Here is a 17,704-nt window from a genome sequence, read left to right on the forward strand (position 1 = left end):
TTGCGCATGCGCTGCTCAGAAGTGACGAACGTGGAAGCGCAGGGGAGAGATCAAAACAAAAGAACGGTCACTAATTAGAAGTACAAAACGAGGATTTGTAAAGAAGAATGTCTGAGGATTTTGATATAAGCCAAGAGGAGACTGGTTGTCCTTTGCTAAAGTAAGGAAACTTTGCTTCCTTTGCTCCTGTTAACAAACGTTGGTTTTCACGAGACTCACCGGCGCATGCGCAACGCTGACCTCATACGTCATCCTCCCGGAACTGCTTCTGTGTACAACTGCTGGCGCAAGCTACATTAAAGTGATTATTATCATTTTTGGGTGAACTAACCCTTTAAAGGGGTCATCGGATGCGACATGCACTTTTACAAGCTGTTTGAACATAAATGTGTGTTGGCAGTGTGTGTACACAACCACCATACAATGATAAAGATCCACCCAGTATTTTTTTTTTATCTCGTTAAGTCATTTCCCCTTCCTCAAATCGAGCCGATCGCAGATGCCTGAGCACACGGATTGGAAAGTCGGGGGTACGGTTTATTGATCCATGGGCACGATTTGTTAAACCGAGGGAACAGTTTAAGAATTTGTGAGTACAGTTTATAAACTGAGGGGACGAATTGCAAAACCATCGGTACGGATTGTTTTTTCTCTCCAGCAGGTGACTTCCCGGGCTCCGTATAAACCTCAATGTTTGCTTTGGTTTTGCAAGTCTTCCCACAGTGATGGCACATGTAAGGCTTCTCTCCAGTGAGTTATTACATGATTCCTCAGGTGTTTCCGGTCTGTGAAACTTCTTCCACACTGATAATATAGAGCAGTTCTCTCATATGTGAATCTTCATGTGGTATTTAAGGGCTGCTTCACTTCTAAAACTCATTCCAAGTGACAGCATACAAAGGACTTCTCTCCAATGTGTGTTTTCATGTGCCTGTTGAGGCATCCTTTTTGGCGGAAACTATTTCCACACTGTTGGCAGGTAAAAGGCTTCTCTCCAGTGTGAATTCTTATGTGGTCTATGACGTGTCCTTTTTGAATGAAACCATTTCCACAATGTGGGCATATGTAGGGTTTCTCTCTAGTGTGGTTTCTTGTGAGTACAGTTTATAAACTGAGGGGACGAATTGCAAAACCATCGGTACGGATTGTTTTTTCTCTCCAGCAGGTGACTTCCCGGGCTCCGTATAAACCTCAAGGTTTGCTTTGGTTTTGCAAGTCTTCCCACAGTGATGGCACATGTAAGGCTTCTCTCCAGTGAGTTATTACATGATTCCTCAGGTGTTTCCGGTCTGTGAAACTTCTTCCACACTGATAATATAGAGCAGTTCTCTCATATGTGAATCTTCATGTGGTATTTAAGGGCTGCTTCACTTCTAAAACTCATTCCAAGTGACAGCATACAAAGGACTTCTCTCCAATGTGTGTTTTCATGTGCCTGTTGAGGCATCCTTTTTGGCGGAAACTATTTCCACACTGTTGGCAGGTAAAAGGCTTCTCTCCAGTGTGAATTCTTATGTGGTCTATGACGTGTCCTTTTTGAATGAAACCATTTCCACAATGTGGGCATATGTAGGGTTTCTCTCTAGTGTGGTTTCTTATGTGGTATTCAAATTTTCCTTTTTGGCTGAAACTCTTTCTACAGTGAGGGCATGTGTAGGGTTTCTCAGTGTGCACTCTCATGTGGTAATCAAGGGATCCTTTTCGGCTAAAATTTTTTCCACACTGATGGCAAGTGAAAGAGTTTTTTTCAGTGTGTACTCTCATGTGGTAATCAAGGTTTACTATTCGTTTGAATCTTTTTCCACACTGTTGGCAGGCAAAAGGCCTTTCTCCTGTATGAATACTCATGTGGACTTTAAGGCCTCCATGTTGGTGAAAACCCTTTCCACACCGAGGGCATGAGTAAGGCTTCTTTCCAGTGTGAATTTTCATGTGCCTGTTAATGCTTCCTTTATGAGTGAAACTCTTTCCACACTCTTGGCAGGAGAAATAACTTATATTTCCTGTCTTTTGAGCCCTTTCCTGTATGGAAGTTGTTTCAGTCTGTGAACAACTAAAAGATTGTTCTTCAGTTTTGAAATCATGGTGATCTGTGTATTGATCTTCCTCTTTGATTTCATTCAGTACTTCATGCTCTTCTTTCAGTGCCATCAGGTCTAAGGCAAGGAAACACAAATAAAAGTTAATCCCTGCTTAACGGCACAAAGCAACAGACATCAAAACCAACATTCAACTAGATCCTATTCCTATTAAGCTCATAGGCGGAGCGTGTGTAAGGCCGGGCCAGGCTTAGCCTTCCCCTGGCCACGGGTCTGAAATTAATGGGGGCTTGGGGCAAAATGCCACCAAATTGGACAAATATGTGACCCTGGAGCACAAATCCAGTCTTAAGTGTCAATTCTTCAACATTTTAGCTGTATAAATAAGCTTTGCATTGATGTATGGTTTGTTAGGATAGGACAATATTTGGCTGAGACAACTTGCGTTTGCCAAGGGCAGCGCATGTGCCGGGCAGGTTGAACCAGGGAGCAGACATGCTATCTCGGAGCAACGTCCCCTCAGAGGAGTGGGGAAAGACTCTCAGTGGATGGAACGGGGCGTGCCCCTGGGAATGGTCTGCAGAAGGAAGGTGGTCTCAACAGACGCTTCCAACACGGGTTGGGGAGCTCTGTGCGATGGAAAACCAGCTTTCGGCTATTGCTCGAAAGAGGAGAGTCAGCTTCACATCAACTGCCTGGAAATGCTGGCAGTATGTTTGGGCCTTCGCACCTTTCTGCCAGACCTTAGGGGACACCACGTGCTAGTCCACTCAGCCAGCATGACAGTGGTATCATATATAAATCGCCAGGGCGGTCTCTCCTCGAAGCGCCTCTTCATTCTGGTAGAGTGCCTCCTGGAATGGGCTCAGCTCAACTTGCGTTCGCTAAGAGCAGCCCGAGCTGTGGGCTCTGCACCTCTGGCCTCTCGATGGGAGCCTGCGGACCTCCCCGAGAGCGTGCTAAACACAGTATCTCAGGCTAGAGCACCCTCTACAAGGCGGCTCAATACCCTTAAATGGTCTGTCTTCTCCACCTAGTGTATGACCTGCGGCGCAGACTCTATTTCCTGTGACATATCTCTGGTACTGTCCTTCCTGCAGGAACTGTTGGATAAGGGTCGCTCCCCTTCCACGCTCAAGGTCTGTGTAGCAGCCATAGCTGCTTCACACGCTCCTATAGCTGGCCAGTCGGTGGGCAGGAACAACCGAGTTGTTCGCTTTTTGAAGGGGTCTAGGAATCTCAACCCGCCTCGCCCTGTCACCGTCCCTACATGGGACCTGCTCACAGTGTTGAGGACTCTGAAGAGCCCTCCTTTCGAGCCGCTACAATCCGTTGACCTTCGTCCCCTGCCGCTAAAGACCGCTCTGCTACTGCCATTAGCATCGGTAAAGCATATGGGAGATCTGCAGGTGCTCTCGGTGAGCCCCACCTGCCTCGAATTCAGGCCCAACGACTCCAAGGTCGACCTGAAGCCGAGGCATGGTTATGTACCTAAAGTGCTATCAACTCCAATCAGAGCACAGGTAATAGCTCTTTCGGCGCTTCCTCCTTCTGAGCAGGACCAAGAGCTGAATTTACTCTGCCCTGTCAGGGCATTGAGAATATATATTGAGAGTTCCGCCCAGTTCAGGCAGTCAGATCAGCTTTTTATATGCTTCGGTGACCGCACCAGAGGGTCTCCGGTCACGAAGCAGAGACTTTCTAAATGGATAATTGATGCTATCAAGCTAGCGTATTCTTCTTTGGGCCTGCAATGTCCCATGGGAGTAAGAGCCCACTCAACAAGAGGCGTTGCCTCTTCCTGGGCTTGGACTAACGGTGTGTCCATTGCAGAAATTTGTGCGGCGGCTGGCTGGGCCTCGCCGTCCACATTTACCGGGTTTTATAATCTGGATGTCCTGGCCTTACAGGCTTGGGTCCTTTCTGCTTAATCGGGCTTATAGCAAAACCAGTGCTCAGGCGTTTGCCCTCTCTGTACGCTCTTGGCCCCCACTGGGTTCCGAGGCTGTACGATTTATCTTAGAACGATTACTCAGCATCGGGCCGACGTCTGTGAGTTTGGCCCTATCGCCTCTTGCGGGGCCTCCCTGCAATTACTTGGCCCCTTTGGTGCTCAAGACAAGTTCAAACATTGGTAGTTCCTCTAACATAGCACGGCGGAATTGTACTGGTTCCCCATAGGTTCTTAGCAGACGCAGTACGAGTGAAGTATCGATAGGGAACATACTTGGTTACTAACGTAACCTCGGTTCTCTGAGATACGGGAACGAGTACTGCGTTGCTGGCCGTGCTATGTAGGTGCACGACTCAGGGAACGGGGCGGTATTCTCAGGGAACTTAGGTTACGTTACTAACCGAGTACGTTTTTTTTCTTGGAAATACATCTGAAAAAACGCAGTCGTCTTATATTCAAGGTCTAGACTTTGACATGTCAATAATACACCCACAACAATAGGTTACGCATAAAACGAGTGTGTCAAGAAGTAATGTGTGTTGTAATGTTAGAACATCACGAGTGAAAACAAAAGAAAAAGAAAAGCTTACAGAGTCGTGACTGTCATGTTTGCCTGATGGGACCAAACTTCCTCTGTAAGTGATTTTAAAACCTAAGACAGTACCCAGATTTGAAGGCTACAGTAAATTTCACTTCTACTGATAATGAAATTTTGGTAGGCTATTATGAGATGGATAGCCTAATTGTTATATAATTCAGACGGGCTACCTGTTATTTTTAAGGTATATCAAAAAGTGTATATTTTTAAATGTGATTGATGGTACTTTTTACCAGTATTTACCATACATTCAAAACAAAAATTAAAATAGGAAAAAATATGAAATATGAAAATAATTTAAGAAAACATTTTTTTTTTGGTTGTTTTTTGTTAATAAAACACAAGATTTGGTTTTCAAAAAGCTTTTTCCAAAAGGTACATCTTGAAAAAGGGGGGTCATCTTATATTTGGGTCAATACGGTAATTAGGCTAAACTATTAGTAATACAATAAAAATAAAAGAAGCAAAGGACAAAAACAATAAGAAAAAAAAGATACAAAGCAAGTCTAAAGTTAACAAGTCTAAAGTTTTCAGATAGCAGCCTACTACAGAAATTGAATAATCAAATGTAAAACAAAACAGCATAATCTTCACTGTAAGAATTAAACTTGCTTTTTTTCTTATTAAAGCTACAAAAGTCCTTCTCTCAATAGCAATGAGTGATTTTCTCTTTGTCCTTTGTTGTTTGATTAATATTAAACACACAGTCGGCAGCAGGAATATTAGGCTGCTGTCACTTTAAGAGCCGCACAGATCCAATTTACTGTTACACACGTGTTTTCATTCTCAACTATTTAAGTTCATGTATTACATAACCGACGAGGGTGAATAATCACCAAGCACTGCATTTTGACATATTTATGCTTGTATTTGACCGTTTAAGCGCACACCTTGAGCTAAAAGTTGACTTTATGGGTCCATGCTGACTTTTAGAAATCCTCCCGAGGAACAGCGCAAGTTCTCTTTCACGCTTTAAAAACATGAATAAATCTAACCAACTTTAATAACTTTAACATTACATGATTTTACTGATTTGCACGTGAAATTGGGCTTTTATGGAGGAGTGAGAGCTGGAAAGGGGGGCTGAATGTGGCGCAATAATCGTTTTATCTCGATTATTGTATTTTCATAATCGTTGGAGGCTGAAACAGAATCTGCATTTCGATTAATTGCACATCTCTATTTCTGAGCATGCAGAACTCAGTCAATAAACAAGCCCTGATCTGTTTGGACTCTGAACTTGAACACCTCTGATTGCGTTAATGTGTGTTTAACAGACATGTCTGTGATTGGCTACAATGCTGCAAAACACTGTAAATATAAGCTGTCGCTCCATAAACATATGCAGAAGACAGTTTGAAAGCTTTGTGGTTTATAACTGTTGCTTGCAATGTATTTATCATAAAGTGACTTCTCAGCAATTTTTTTGTTTTTGCATTGCACTGCATTTTTATATAGTAGGGTAGTATTGCCCCAACAAAATAAAAACGCAAAGAACTTTTTTCCCTCATTTCATTGTTCTTAGTCCGGATGTTAAAGCTTTAATGTAACACAAAATATTATTTTTTTTTTATGTTAATGTGTGATGCCATAATAATGTGCGCTCAACTTGTATGCAGGATCTGCAAGTGAAAGCAGCATTAATATTTGTATGATCATGTGATCTCTTACGACAGTCATATGACATTCTTCAAAAAATATCATTCATTTCTGTAGAGCTGGACATTTTAATAAAGATCAAATGAGAGATTTCAGCTTTGAGAATGAAAACCAACCTGTTTGTTCCACAGTATCTTCTCATTTGATTCTGACAGCTTCTTCAATCGTCACGTCTTCACTCTCCTCTTTAATAAACGCCATCTTTTTAATAGTTTATAACAGCGTGACACGTGGATCTCAGTCGAGTTTATCTGTGTGTTCAAGATGAGAAGAATGAACAGAGAGAAAAATAAATGCAAACTAAATCTCTGGATGTGTCTCGATCAGCGCCCTAGTTCAGTAGTCAGCACACTGGTGAGGGAGTCAGAGTTCATTTCATTAGTCTTAATTAACAGCCTTAAATCACCTAATTATTAAAAAATTAAAAATTCAATTTAGAAGAATGGGGGAAAAATGTACACTCACTTTTTTGTTTAAATTCAGTATTTAATAGTAAATTATATTAAAATATTACACTATTGTGATTGAAGTGTTAAGATTGTCATTATAATGTTTGTTGTTCTCGCTGCATTCACTGTTTAGAGCAGCGTGTGACGTCAGCGCGTTATGATTCGAATCACTGAATCATTTTGTGAATCATTTGACTCGGAGATTTAAACAGCTCTGTTTCTCCATCAGTGCGTACGAGTGACTGAACTCGTGTTTACAATAAACTGATTCACGATTTAGAGTTCCTTTTCTGTTACTCATGCGCGGGAGCGCTTTACCTGACGCTGTTAAAAACAACGTCCATTAACGTAACTAGATGAAGCATTAGTGTTACAGTCTGTATAATTACGCCATTTACATCGCTTTTAAAAGCTATACAACTGCACGAACGGCTTTGTATGAATGAAACGCTTTAAATGCTTAGAAACACCAACCTTTCTGCAGCCGGATCATAACAGACGCAGGAGCGCGGCGCGCGGGCTTATGACGTCACACATCCCAAGACCAAAATAAAAGTCCTGTTTGGAGTCGAGTTATCTAAAATCACAAGAGTGCACAGAAACTGCACAGAAAATTGCAAAACATTGTTCATGCTTTATGCTATATCCCTTTAACTTTCATGTGTACTTTGAGAGCAGACGAGAAAATAAAGGGGAAATACAATTAAATTCCTGAATGTTTCAGAATGCAGACTTAAGTTTGGTCACTTCTGACAGACACTTAGCAGATTATATTGTTCAAGTGAAAGCATCTATGTAAAAAAAAAAAGTTACTGTACAGAAAGTTTTTTGTACGTTTTTACTTGCCTTAATAAATATGCATATTTCCTCACAACATGAGAAGACTGTTCTCTGAGAACCCAGTTTCAGTTAGAAACACATACTTCGTGTTTACAAAAATGATATAACATTGCAAGCTGATAGAGACGGGAGAAAATAATTTCCAACAACCACCTGAGCATTTATTTATCCATTTGTTTTATTATTTAGCCCAGAGCATGAAGATACAATGATTCTAACTGCATGAATGAATTTATTATCTTATCCCCTAAACACAACGCTCACCGAAAACGGTATACATTTTTACATTTTCAATAAATGAATTAATAAGAACACACACACACATTTCCTATATTTGATGACCTTGAAGATTCAAGACAAGCTGTAAACTCCAGAAATTTTACACTTCAAATAGCATTGAGGAATTGTGGATATGACCAGTATCAGTTATTCTTTCAGGGATTACGTCAGAATGCGACGAAACAGGCTTGGAAAAGAAGAATGGACTGGCATCAAATGGCAGGCAGATCTAATAAATGACACATTTCAAAAGGATGACACCAGTTGTGGGGTGTAAGTGATCTTACCAAGAAAGATTTCTTTTAAATCCTACAGATGGCAAAACAGACAAATGCACAACTTCCAGATATTCCTGATGTCTTTGACATCAATGCCTTAAAAACAGCAATTTCAGAACTCTGGAGTGAAATGGCTGAGTGCTTTCAGCCTCAGGTAATGTGATGAGGAAATGTGTACTTTATGCTTTTCACGCAACAGAAGTGAAATATTGAAGTGCAATAATGTTACTATATTTATTTATTTACTCCCTTTTTTATACAATAGATTCAAAAGATGATTGTTGTGGTTTGTGTGGACTAAAAGAACTTTCACAGTTAGGTGACTATCCAGGCTAGGCTTGTCAGACTCTGTTCTCTGTTTCGTGTGTGTTTTGCTCCCCCACGTGCTCCAGGTTATGTCCATGCACATATTTGGTCCTTACTGTTTCCTGTTCCTATTAAGTTCCGGTTCCTCAGTCTAGCCCACCGACCACACCTTTCACCCCGAACCTAAAGGGGTATCTAAGGAGGAGAATGTGGTCGGCTCCAGCCCCAGAGCTCGCTCCAGTGTCGGCTCCAGCCCCTGAGTTTGCTCCAGTGCCAGCTCCTCGAAAGCGCCTTGCTGTGCCTGCTCCTCCAGAGCACCCTCCAGTGCCAGCTCCTCGTAAGCGCTTCCCAGTCCCTGAATCCAGCCCAGAGTGGGCTCCTGTTCCCGAGTTTAGCCCACGGAGGGCTCCGGGTCCCGAGCTTAGCCCAGAGAGGGCTCCAGTCCCCAAGTTTAGCCCAGAGAAGGTTCCATTCCCCGTGTCTAGCACAGAAAGGGCTCCAGTACCCATGTCCAGCCCAAGGAGGGCTCCAGTCCACAAGTCAAGCCCAGTGAGGGCCACAGTTCCCGAGTTAGGCCTATGGATGGCCTCTAAAGACGATATTCTCCCCAAGGATTTTTTTTGGGGGGATCCCTACTCCACCGTGGCCTTCTTAACTGTCAGCTCCGCCATGGTCTCCTGAACTGTCTGATCCGCCATGGCTTCCTAGTCTGTCTGCTCCGCCATGGCTTCCTGAGCTCCTTGCTCCGCCATGGCACCCTGGACTGCCTGATCTGCCCTGGAGGTATTCCCCATGTCCCAGTCCTGCACCAGCCTCCAGGGTGCCTACCCCCCCCCTCCCTAGTGGAATTGTTACGGCGAGGGACGCGCCTTCCGGGAGTGGGGAGTAATGTCAGACTCCGTTCTGTGTTTCGTGTGTGTTTTCTCCTCCACGTGCTCCAGGTTATGTCCATGCCCATATTTGGTCCTTCCTGTTTCCTGTTCCTATTATGTTTATTGATCCCAGGTGTTTCTCGTCTTCCCCTCATCATGTCTTGTGTATTTAAGGTGTTTCCTGTTTTGAGTTTTCTGTCTGGTGTTGAACGTCGATCCCCATGTCCTACGTGTGATTCCTGTGATGTCAATAAAGACTGTTAATCCTGATTCTCCTGCATTCTCCTCGTTCCTTGTTCCTCGCTCCTCACCGTAGGCACACCGTGACAAGGCTATTGACTGGGTTAATACCTTTTTTATTGTATAATTTCATGCCTGTCTAGGGGTGTAATGGTACACAAATATGATGGTTCGGTACATACCTCAGTTTTAACGTCATGGTTCGGAATGATTTCGGTACAGCAGGGGGAAAACTTTTTTTTTTAATTAACTTACTTAATAAACTTGCTCTTTCTTTAAATACATTCAGTTATAATTTAAATTTTCTTAGTGATAAAAATCTACCTCAGCTTATGCTTTATAGGGAGCCCTTTTACAATGTAACGTTACAATAAACAACTTAACCCAATAAACTTAAACTTATTTATTTGTAAATATAATAATCAACACAGCTATTTCATTTATAATTAATATACAGAAACCCTCCACCTTCCCCAGCTCCACCTGTATAGATCTGTTACAAGGTGATTCTTGTATGCTATATGGGGGTTATTTCATGTATGTTATATTTGCAGCAGCAGTATTTCTTACATGCTCACAGCAGCATGTTGTGGATGTATTAGCAGTAGCAAGTCTCAGTACTTGCTCTGCCGCAGCAGCAGCACCAATCTATTCCGCCAAGACCAAATACATTAACATTGTCATGTACATTACCATGCCAATCCCTCAGAGAGTTGTCATGACAGAAATTTATTTTAAGGCAAGACACCAAAGGTGAATAGGGTAAAAAGGTAACTGATAGATATCACCATGATTCCACAGTTGTTTGATTACATGAAGAAATATGCAAATAAGTAATTATCTAATTAAATATTCACAAAAGGCCAAAATTCTTGTTTGTGAAATTCTTGCCGAGAGTTGTCATGACAGAAATGTTCTTATTTCTCTGTTGTGCTGCGTTGTATTTACTGACAAAATGTGTATTTTTACCACCACTTACCATTGTGTTTCAAATACTGTCCTGTATTTCAGCTCTATTTTTAGTGTCCCAACTTTTAAAGAAAAAATCATGTTTTGTCCCGTAAACATTGATTAATTTGTTGAGCTTTTAAATAATATGGTGGATTCTATCAGGTTTAATGTGGAAATCGTTACTCATTCTGTCATTTTTCTTGACACTAGGATCTGATTAGAATTAGGAACTTTGTTGACTTTTATATTCCAAACCAACTGATAAAAACAGTATTCTTCATGCTGCAAGTGCTCATTCATCTTTTTTGAAGAAAGGCTTACCCGATCCACCTTATTCTTTATGTACATACTTAAAAGTGATCCATTTGTAAATTTTATGGGTCTTGCTTCCGGTCTCATTTGCTTCCAGCTATTTTTAGCTGTACAAAACCGCTCATTTTGCAGCTTGATATTGCAAATTGGTGTGTCTTATCATATTATTTTAGCGTATTATCTTGATTATGAACACACTGGTTTATAGTGCAAACAGTTTTACCATTTACTGCGCATTGTTATTTTTCTCATTATTTCCCTACAGCAGCTAATGAACCAGAAGTCTCGCCCATAGGCTTCCACGTTTAGGAATAAGGTGGATACTCAATTTCTCAATTTAAAGCGTATTTGTAATGTAGAATCAGATTTTGAACAAGTCGTAAAAATGTATGTGTTAGGGGTTATCCAAAAAATGGTTGGATGCGCTTTAGAGAAAGTACGAGATGCATCTGTTATATCAAGCAACAAAAAAAAGTCTCATTCTGTAGTTTGTACTACCACTTATTCTGCACACAGTCAAGCCATTAAGGATGTGATTAAGAAACAGTGGCACATACTGAAAAGTGATCCATTGGGGGAAAGTCTTTTTGCAGACCCACCACGTTTATTGCATTATAGAGCTTGAAATATTATCGATTTTTTTGGTTAAATCCGAAACTTTCATTAAAATTATTCCTGATGAATGCATAAGGATGTTGATTTTTGTCCAGTATATTGTAATGATTACGGTAATGAGCCTTTTAATGAATGCCTTTGACACAGATCGTCATTTCTAATTTAACATACATTTTTTTTATTGTTGAGCTACAAAAAAATGAACTGAAATTAAATGTTTAAATTAAATGTAATGTAAATTAATCAGATTTTTTTTTAAACTGTACATGTGCAATTCAAGGTGCAGCGCCGCGCTTTGCGACTATTGTTGAGCTACAAAAAAATGAACTGAAATTAAATGTTTAAATTAAATGTAATGTAAATTAATCAGATTTTTTTTAAAACTGTACATGTGCAATTCAAGGTGCAGCGCCGCGCTTTGCGACACTCAAAGTCAATTAATGTCAACGAATTAACAAAGTTTGACAAGATGACTTTTTATTCATTAAAGTCAATTCAAATGCAGTATGTCTAGTTTTCAAACAGTCTGTTGCTGTTTTAAAAGAGTACAATATCCATCGTCATTATGAAACAAAACATTCGACAGCTTTCTCAAAGTACAGCAGCGAGCAGTGTCGCCAGGGTCACAGTTTTCCCGCACAATTGCGGGAACAGTTTCACTACAATTCATGTTATAATGTTAGAATTAAATAACAATAAAAATAAAACATATGCACTTATCTGTACATAGTAAATGCAGTTATTTTTAAGCGGTTGTTGACATCCTATTAGCAAAAAAAAAACAATACCGTTACCACTCTAATATGTCTTGCAATATCCGTGCGTGCAAAAGTTCTGCGCGATCCTCTTGTTCAATATTCTCTGGGTTTGAATCCGGCTTAAATTATTATGGGAATATTGACGCCATCCTTAACTAAACTTGCTGCTTTGGCAAGGGGCGGGGCAGTACTGAAACACCGTCTAAGCTGTTCGCCAATCACAACGCACTGGGACAGCTAACCAATCACATCACATTTCGTTTTTTCGGAACTAATCGAGCCGCTTGTGCCAGACTGGGGAGAAAGGTATTGTAATAATGTAAATTATGTGAAAAATAATACGTTTTTCGAACCACCAAGCATTAGAGCATTTTCTAGTACACCCCCAAAACTAATTCAAGACATTGTAAAAGAGCATAATAGGACCCCTTTAATGACCAAATATTGAGGTGTTCAGGCCTGTAATCCTGGATCTGATAGCTTTCTTTGTGAGGAGCACCTCCGAGGTCTGGCAGATCATTACAGTGTAGATCTAAAATCGGAGGAGGTTTCAGTGGCTAAAAACTATCTGGCTCACAAAAAGGAAAGCCATCCAATTAAGGATATACAGTGTGATTACAAGTTGCTGGATAAAGTCATGTTCCCAACCTTGGCACGGGTTATGCAGATATCTCGGACAATCCCAGTCAATAGTTGTCATTGTGAACGGTCATTCAGTGTGCTGAGACGGCTCCACACTTGGCTGAGGTACACAATGGGACAAGGAAGGCTTCACCATCTTGCCGTCTTATCAGTTGAGAGAGAAGAACTTTGTAAATTGAGTTGGAGTCAAGTGATTGACTGTTTTGCGGTACAGTTTAATGCTCAAATGAACCAATGTAATTTGGACTTGGCTGAGGAACTGGGAAATACTTTATCTTTTTTTTTTTTTTTTTTAACAAATGTTCTTTATTATAGTTTTTGTCATAAAATGACTGGTTTCTTGAAATGTTGTAATTCTAAGTTTTTTTTTTAAAGATGAAATTATTCATTATTATTATTGTGTAATGTAGAAGAATGCAAATGTGCAAGAAAAACAATGTGCAAGTTCTCTTTAGTTTTATTTCTATATACACTGATTGCCTTAAAACATGTTGAGAATGTTTGTGAAGTATGATGAAGTCACTTAAATAAATATATTCATAAAGCGTTAATGTATACATTTACTTTCCCTAGTACTTGTTGCAGCGTAGGAATAGTGGATTACATGGTTCATTGTACACATCACGCAACTGGCTTTCAAGAAAGATAAGTGATATGAGTAATGGGGGGCCTGTGCCCCAGTAGAGCTTTATGTCTAGCAACGCCCCTGACTCCAACCCCAATTAAACACACCTGAAGCAGCTAATCAAGGTCTTACTAGGCATATTAGAAACTTCCAGACAGGTGTGTTGGGGCAGGTTGGAGCTAAACTCTGCAGGACAGTGGCCCTCCATCACCAAGTTTGGACACCACTGGCTTAGTATCTACACTTTCAAATGTGATAAAATACACAATGTGTTTTAAATGAAAATGATGCACTAATGCAGTGATTCTCAAATCTGGCTCACAAGATCCACTTTCCTGCAGAGTTTAGCTCTAACCCTAATCAAACACACCTGAGTTTGCTAATCAGTGTCTTCAGGATCATTAGAAAATCACAGGGAGGTTTGTTTGTTTAGGGTTGGAGCTAAACTCTGCAGGAAAGTTGATCTCGCAAGCCAGATTTGAGGATCACTGCACTAACCTTACATACTTGTCAAAGTCAGACTTCACCGTCTCCCCAACACTAGCTAAAGGTGGTCTGGACTTAGGAGTAAGAACTGGCATTCTACAGAGGGTTTTAGCTTCGAAGCTGTGTCTCATGTTTTTCTTTAGTTTTAAGTCAAGCAATTATCAAGTATTTTTTCAACAATTAAACTCTACTAATGCAGGACATACTTTAAACATTACTAAATCCAAATCCATATCTCACCAACATGACCTCCAAGCAAGCATAACAAAACAACCTCTGAATAACAAAAACTTGGTAAGCCCACCCCTAGTTATCAAAATGTAGGATAAGTTTCCAATTGTTGTTAATAGACAAGCCCCCAATTGTTGCAACATAAAAGAATGGGTATACACACACAGTATATGCACAACAACGTGTACAGTTGCAATCAAAATATTCAAAGATTAAGGATTTATCAATTAAAGTTTTTTCAAAGAACAAGATTCTGTGTTGGATGACTTCTTTATGAGTTGAGTGACACAAAGTCAACACAGAAAATGCATGATGTAGTATTTGTGTGTAACAGGATATTTTGTTAAGATAGCAATGTCACAATTATTCAACCACTATATAATATTGATTTTTTTAAAGCTTTCTGACATTTTATGGCATAAAGTGGAGTTGCAACATAATTAAGCCTTTGGGAGCTCTATAATCATCCTTGACTTGCTTCAGCTGTGCTGCATATATAAACCCCACCCATGAAGGTATTCAAGGTGAGTTGCAATCGTGGGAAAGACAAAGGAGCTTCCACAAAAGCTGAGAGAAGAGATTATTTCATCACACCTGTAGGGCCTTGGGTATAAACATTTTTTACATTCCAAGACACAATTGGGAGCATTATAAGAACGTTTAAAACTTATGGAACAGCTGCAAACATGCCTGGCCATGGAAGAAAGCCCAGAATTTCATCAAGGGCCTGTACCAACTTAGTCAGGACAACTAAGAAAAACCTCTGTGTGACTGCAAGACACCTACAGGATGACCTAATGAAGGCTGGTACAAGTCCTTCAAGAGCAACTATAAGACATGCACTGAATAAACAAGGACTTCATGGCTGGACTCCAAGACGCACTCCACTCTTGACCACAAGGAACATCAAAAGTTGACTAGAATATGCCAGGAGGAATTTGGATAAGACTTCAGAGTTTTGGGAGACAGTTCTATCGACTGATGAAACCAAACTGGAACGGTTTGGACATTTGGACCAACGGTATTTCTGGCATGTGAAAGGCCGGGCTTATGACCAGAAAAATACCATCCCCACGGTCAAGCATGGAGGTGGCTCATTGATGATGTGGGGCTGTTCTTGCAGCAGGAACTGGCAATCTTGATCGTGTACCTGGCATCATGGATTCCCAGAAATACCAGGCCATTTTAAAGAGGAACATGATGCCTTCTGTTGACAAATTAAACCTTGGTGATCATTGGACTTTCTAGCAAGACAATGATCCCAAGCACACCTCCAAGTCAACCAAAGCTTGGTTGAGAAAAAGATCCTGGAACGTCCTGGAGTGGCCTTCTCAGTGACCAGATTTAAATCTGAAAATCTGGGCAAATTGGCAAAGAATGGGCAAAGATTCTGATAGAGAGGTGTAAGAAGCTTGTCAGCACTTACCAAAAACATTTGTTAGAAGTTATAAAAGCTAAAGGATGCTCCACAAACTACTGAAGCTGGGGGTTGAATAATACTGCACATGCACTTGTTAAAAATGTTACATTTTTCATTTGAACTTCAATGTTAAGTCAACTTCTGTTGTCAAATTAACTCAAATATGTATCAATAAATATTTTTTGTTGTTTAATGAGGTTTTTTGTCATTTATTGTCATGATTGTTCATCGATATCACCATAATGTCTTTTGAGGTGAGAGGGTTGAATATTTCTGATTGCAACTGTATATCCATAGTATGGCAATCAAAGTATAAAACAACAACAAATAATATTATGCCCTGGGATATAAAAATATGTTCATATTCATTCTTGTTTATCTTTTCCCCCTGGCCATTGCAACATTTTTTCTCTTTGCAAGTCTTAAACTGGTCCCAAACTTGGGGTGTAACAACTAGTGAAAACACATTTTTAAATATAACTAACAATGTGTATTTTCATGAGTAATGACATCACAAATAACACAAATAGGGTCTCACATTTGCACATCTTGCATAGTTTTCCTCCAGAATGAATGCACAACTGATAACTGAAATTGCTCTTTTTTTCGTAAACCTTTTGCCACACTGAGCAGCACTCCACATTTCAGGGCTCTTTGATAGAACTCTTCATACTAAACACACGTGAAATACTTTCTTTAGTGTGAAGTCTCATGTGAATGCTAACGTTTCCTTTAAGGTTGAAACTCTTCCCACACTGGGGGCAAGTGAAAAGTTTATCTCCAGTGTGAACCTCAAGATTTGCTTTGTTTCTGCAAGTCTTTCCACAGTGATGACATTTCAGACTTTCAGATGAGAGTTATCACATGACTTCAAAGAGGTAGGGATTTCACAGACAGGAAACACTTTGATGGCATTCGCTCTTAAGTGAATCCTCAAGGATTGAGCTTAAGGGTAACATTTATCTGAAACTCCACACTAATCACATGTAAATGGCTTCTTTCTGTTTTGAGTATTCATGAGCCAGATATGGATTCATTTTCAAAGTTAACTTCTGCCGAAAGTTCCACACTGTTGGCAGATAAAGGGGTCTCTCCAGTATGATTTCTCATCTGAACTTTAAGGTTTCTATGTTGACAAACTCTTTCTTTCTAGTGTGAATTCTCATGTGCATGTTAAGCATCTCTTTTGAGTAAAGCCCTTTCCACACTGTTTGCAGATGAAAGGCTTCTCTCCAGTGTGAATTCTCATGTGTACTTTAAGCTTTTCATTTTGATCGAAACTCTTTCCACACTGATGGCATGTGAAAAGGGCTTTATCCAGTGTGTACGCTCATGTGGTAATCAAGGTTTCCTTTTCGTTTGAAACGTTTTCCACACTGTTTGCAGGTAAAAGGCCTTTCTCCAGTGTGAATTCTCTTGTGTACTTTAAGCTTTTCATTTTGATCGAAACTCTTTCCACACTGATGGCATGTGTAAGTCTTTTCCCTAGTGTGAATTCTCATGTGGTACTTAAGGTTTCCTTTTCGGTTGAAACTTTTTCCACACTGTTGACAGGTAAAAGGGTTTTCTCCTGTATGAATTTTCATGTGGATTTTAAAGTTTCCATGTTGATCAAAACTTTTTCCACACTGCGGGCATGTGTATGGTTTCTCTCCAGTGTGAATTCTAATGTGGACTTTAAGATTTCCATGCTGATCGAAACACTTTCCACACTGAGAGCATGAGTAAGGTTTCTCTCCAGTGTGAATTCTCATGTGCCTGTTAAGGCTTCCTATTTGAGTGAAACTTAATCCACAGTGCTGGCAGGTGAAATGGCTTTCTCCAGTGTGTACGCTCATGTGATAATTAAGGTTTCCTTTTCGTTTGAAACATTTTCCACACTGCTGGCAGGTAAAAGGCCTTTCTACTGTATGAACTTTCATGTGGAGTTTAAGGTTTCTATGTTGATGAAAACCCTTTCCACACTGAGGGCATGTGTAAGGCTTCTCCCCAGTGTGAATTTTCATGTCCCTATTGAGAATCCCTTTTTGAGTGAAACTTACTCCACACTGTTGGCTGGTAAAAGGGCTTTCTCCAGTGTGAATTCTCATGTGGTACTTAAGGTTTCCTTTTCGTTTGAAACGTTTTCCACACTGTTGACAGGTAAAAGG

The 17,704-nt window shown here is 40.3% G+C and overlaps 1 protein-coding gene and 1 long non-coding RNA gene across 2 annotated transcripts in view; both read right to left on the minus strand.

Moving 5' to 3' along the window:
* Positions 1-1,129: 1,129 nt before the first annotated feature.
* On the minus strand, positions 1,130-7,255 carry LOC107755930 (uncharacterized). The gene is made up of 3 exons (XR_001641757.1): positions 7,174-7,255; positions 6,367-6,501; positions 1,130-2,156 (listed from the first exon to the last, which is right to left on the minus strand). It is a non-coding gene; the product is annotated as an uncharacterized LOC107755930 (long non-coding RNA).
* Positions 7,256-13,857: 6,602 nt separating this feature from the next.
* The window catches only part of LOC107755922 (gastrula zinc finger protein XlCGF57.1-like), an 11,840-nt gene continuing 7,993 nt past the window's right edge, over positions 13,858-17,704 (minus strand). Inside the window, exon 5 of the mRNA XM_016572888.1 lies at positions 13,858-17,560. Within this exon, the coding sequence (XP_016428374.1) occupies positions 16,868-17,560 (693 nt within the window). The 3' untranslated portion in view covers positions 13,858-16,867. The remainder of the gene's footprint in view (positions 17,561-17,704) is intronic.

The sequence above is a fragment of the Sinocyclocheilus rhinocerous genome, unplaced genomic scaffold, assembly GCF_001515625.1.
Source record: "Sinocyclocheilus rhinocerous isolate Xijiao unplaced genomic scaffold, SAMN03320098_v1.1 scaffold863, whole genome shotgun sequence".
In the NCBI taxonomy this organism is placed as follows: Eukaryota; Metazoa; Chordata; class Actinopteri; order Cypriniformes; family Cyprinidae; genus Sinocyclocheilus; species Sinocyclocheilus rhinocerous.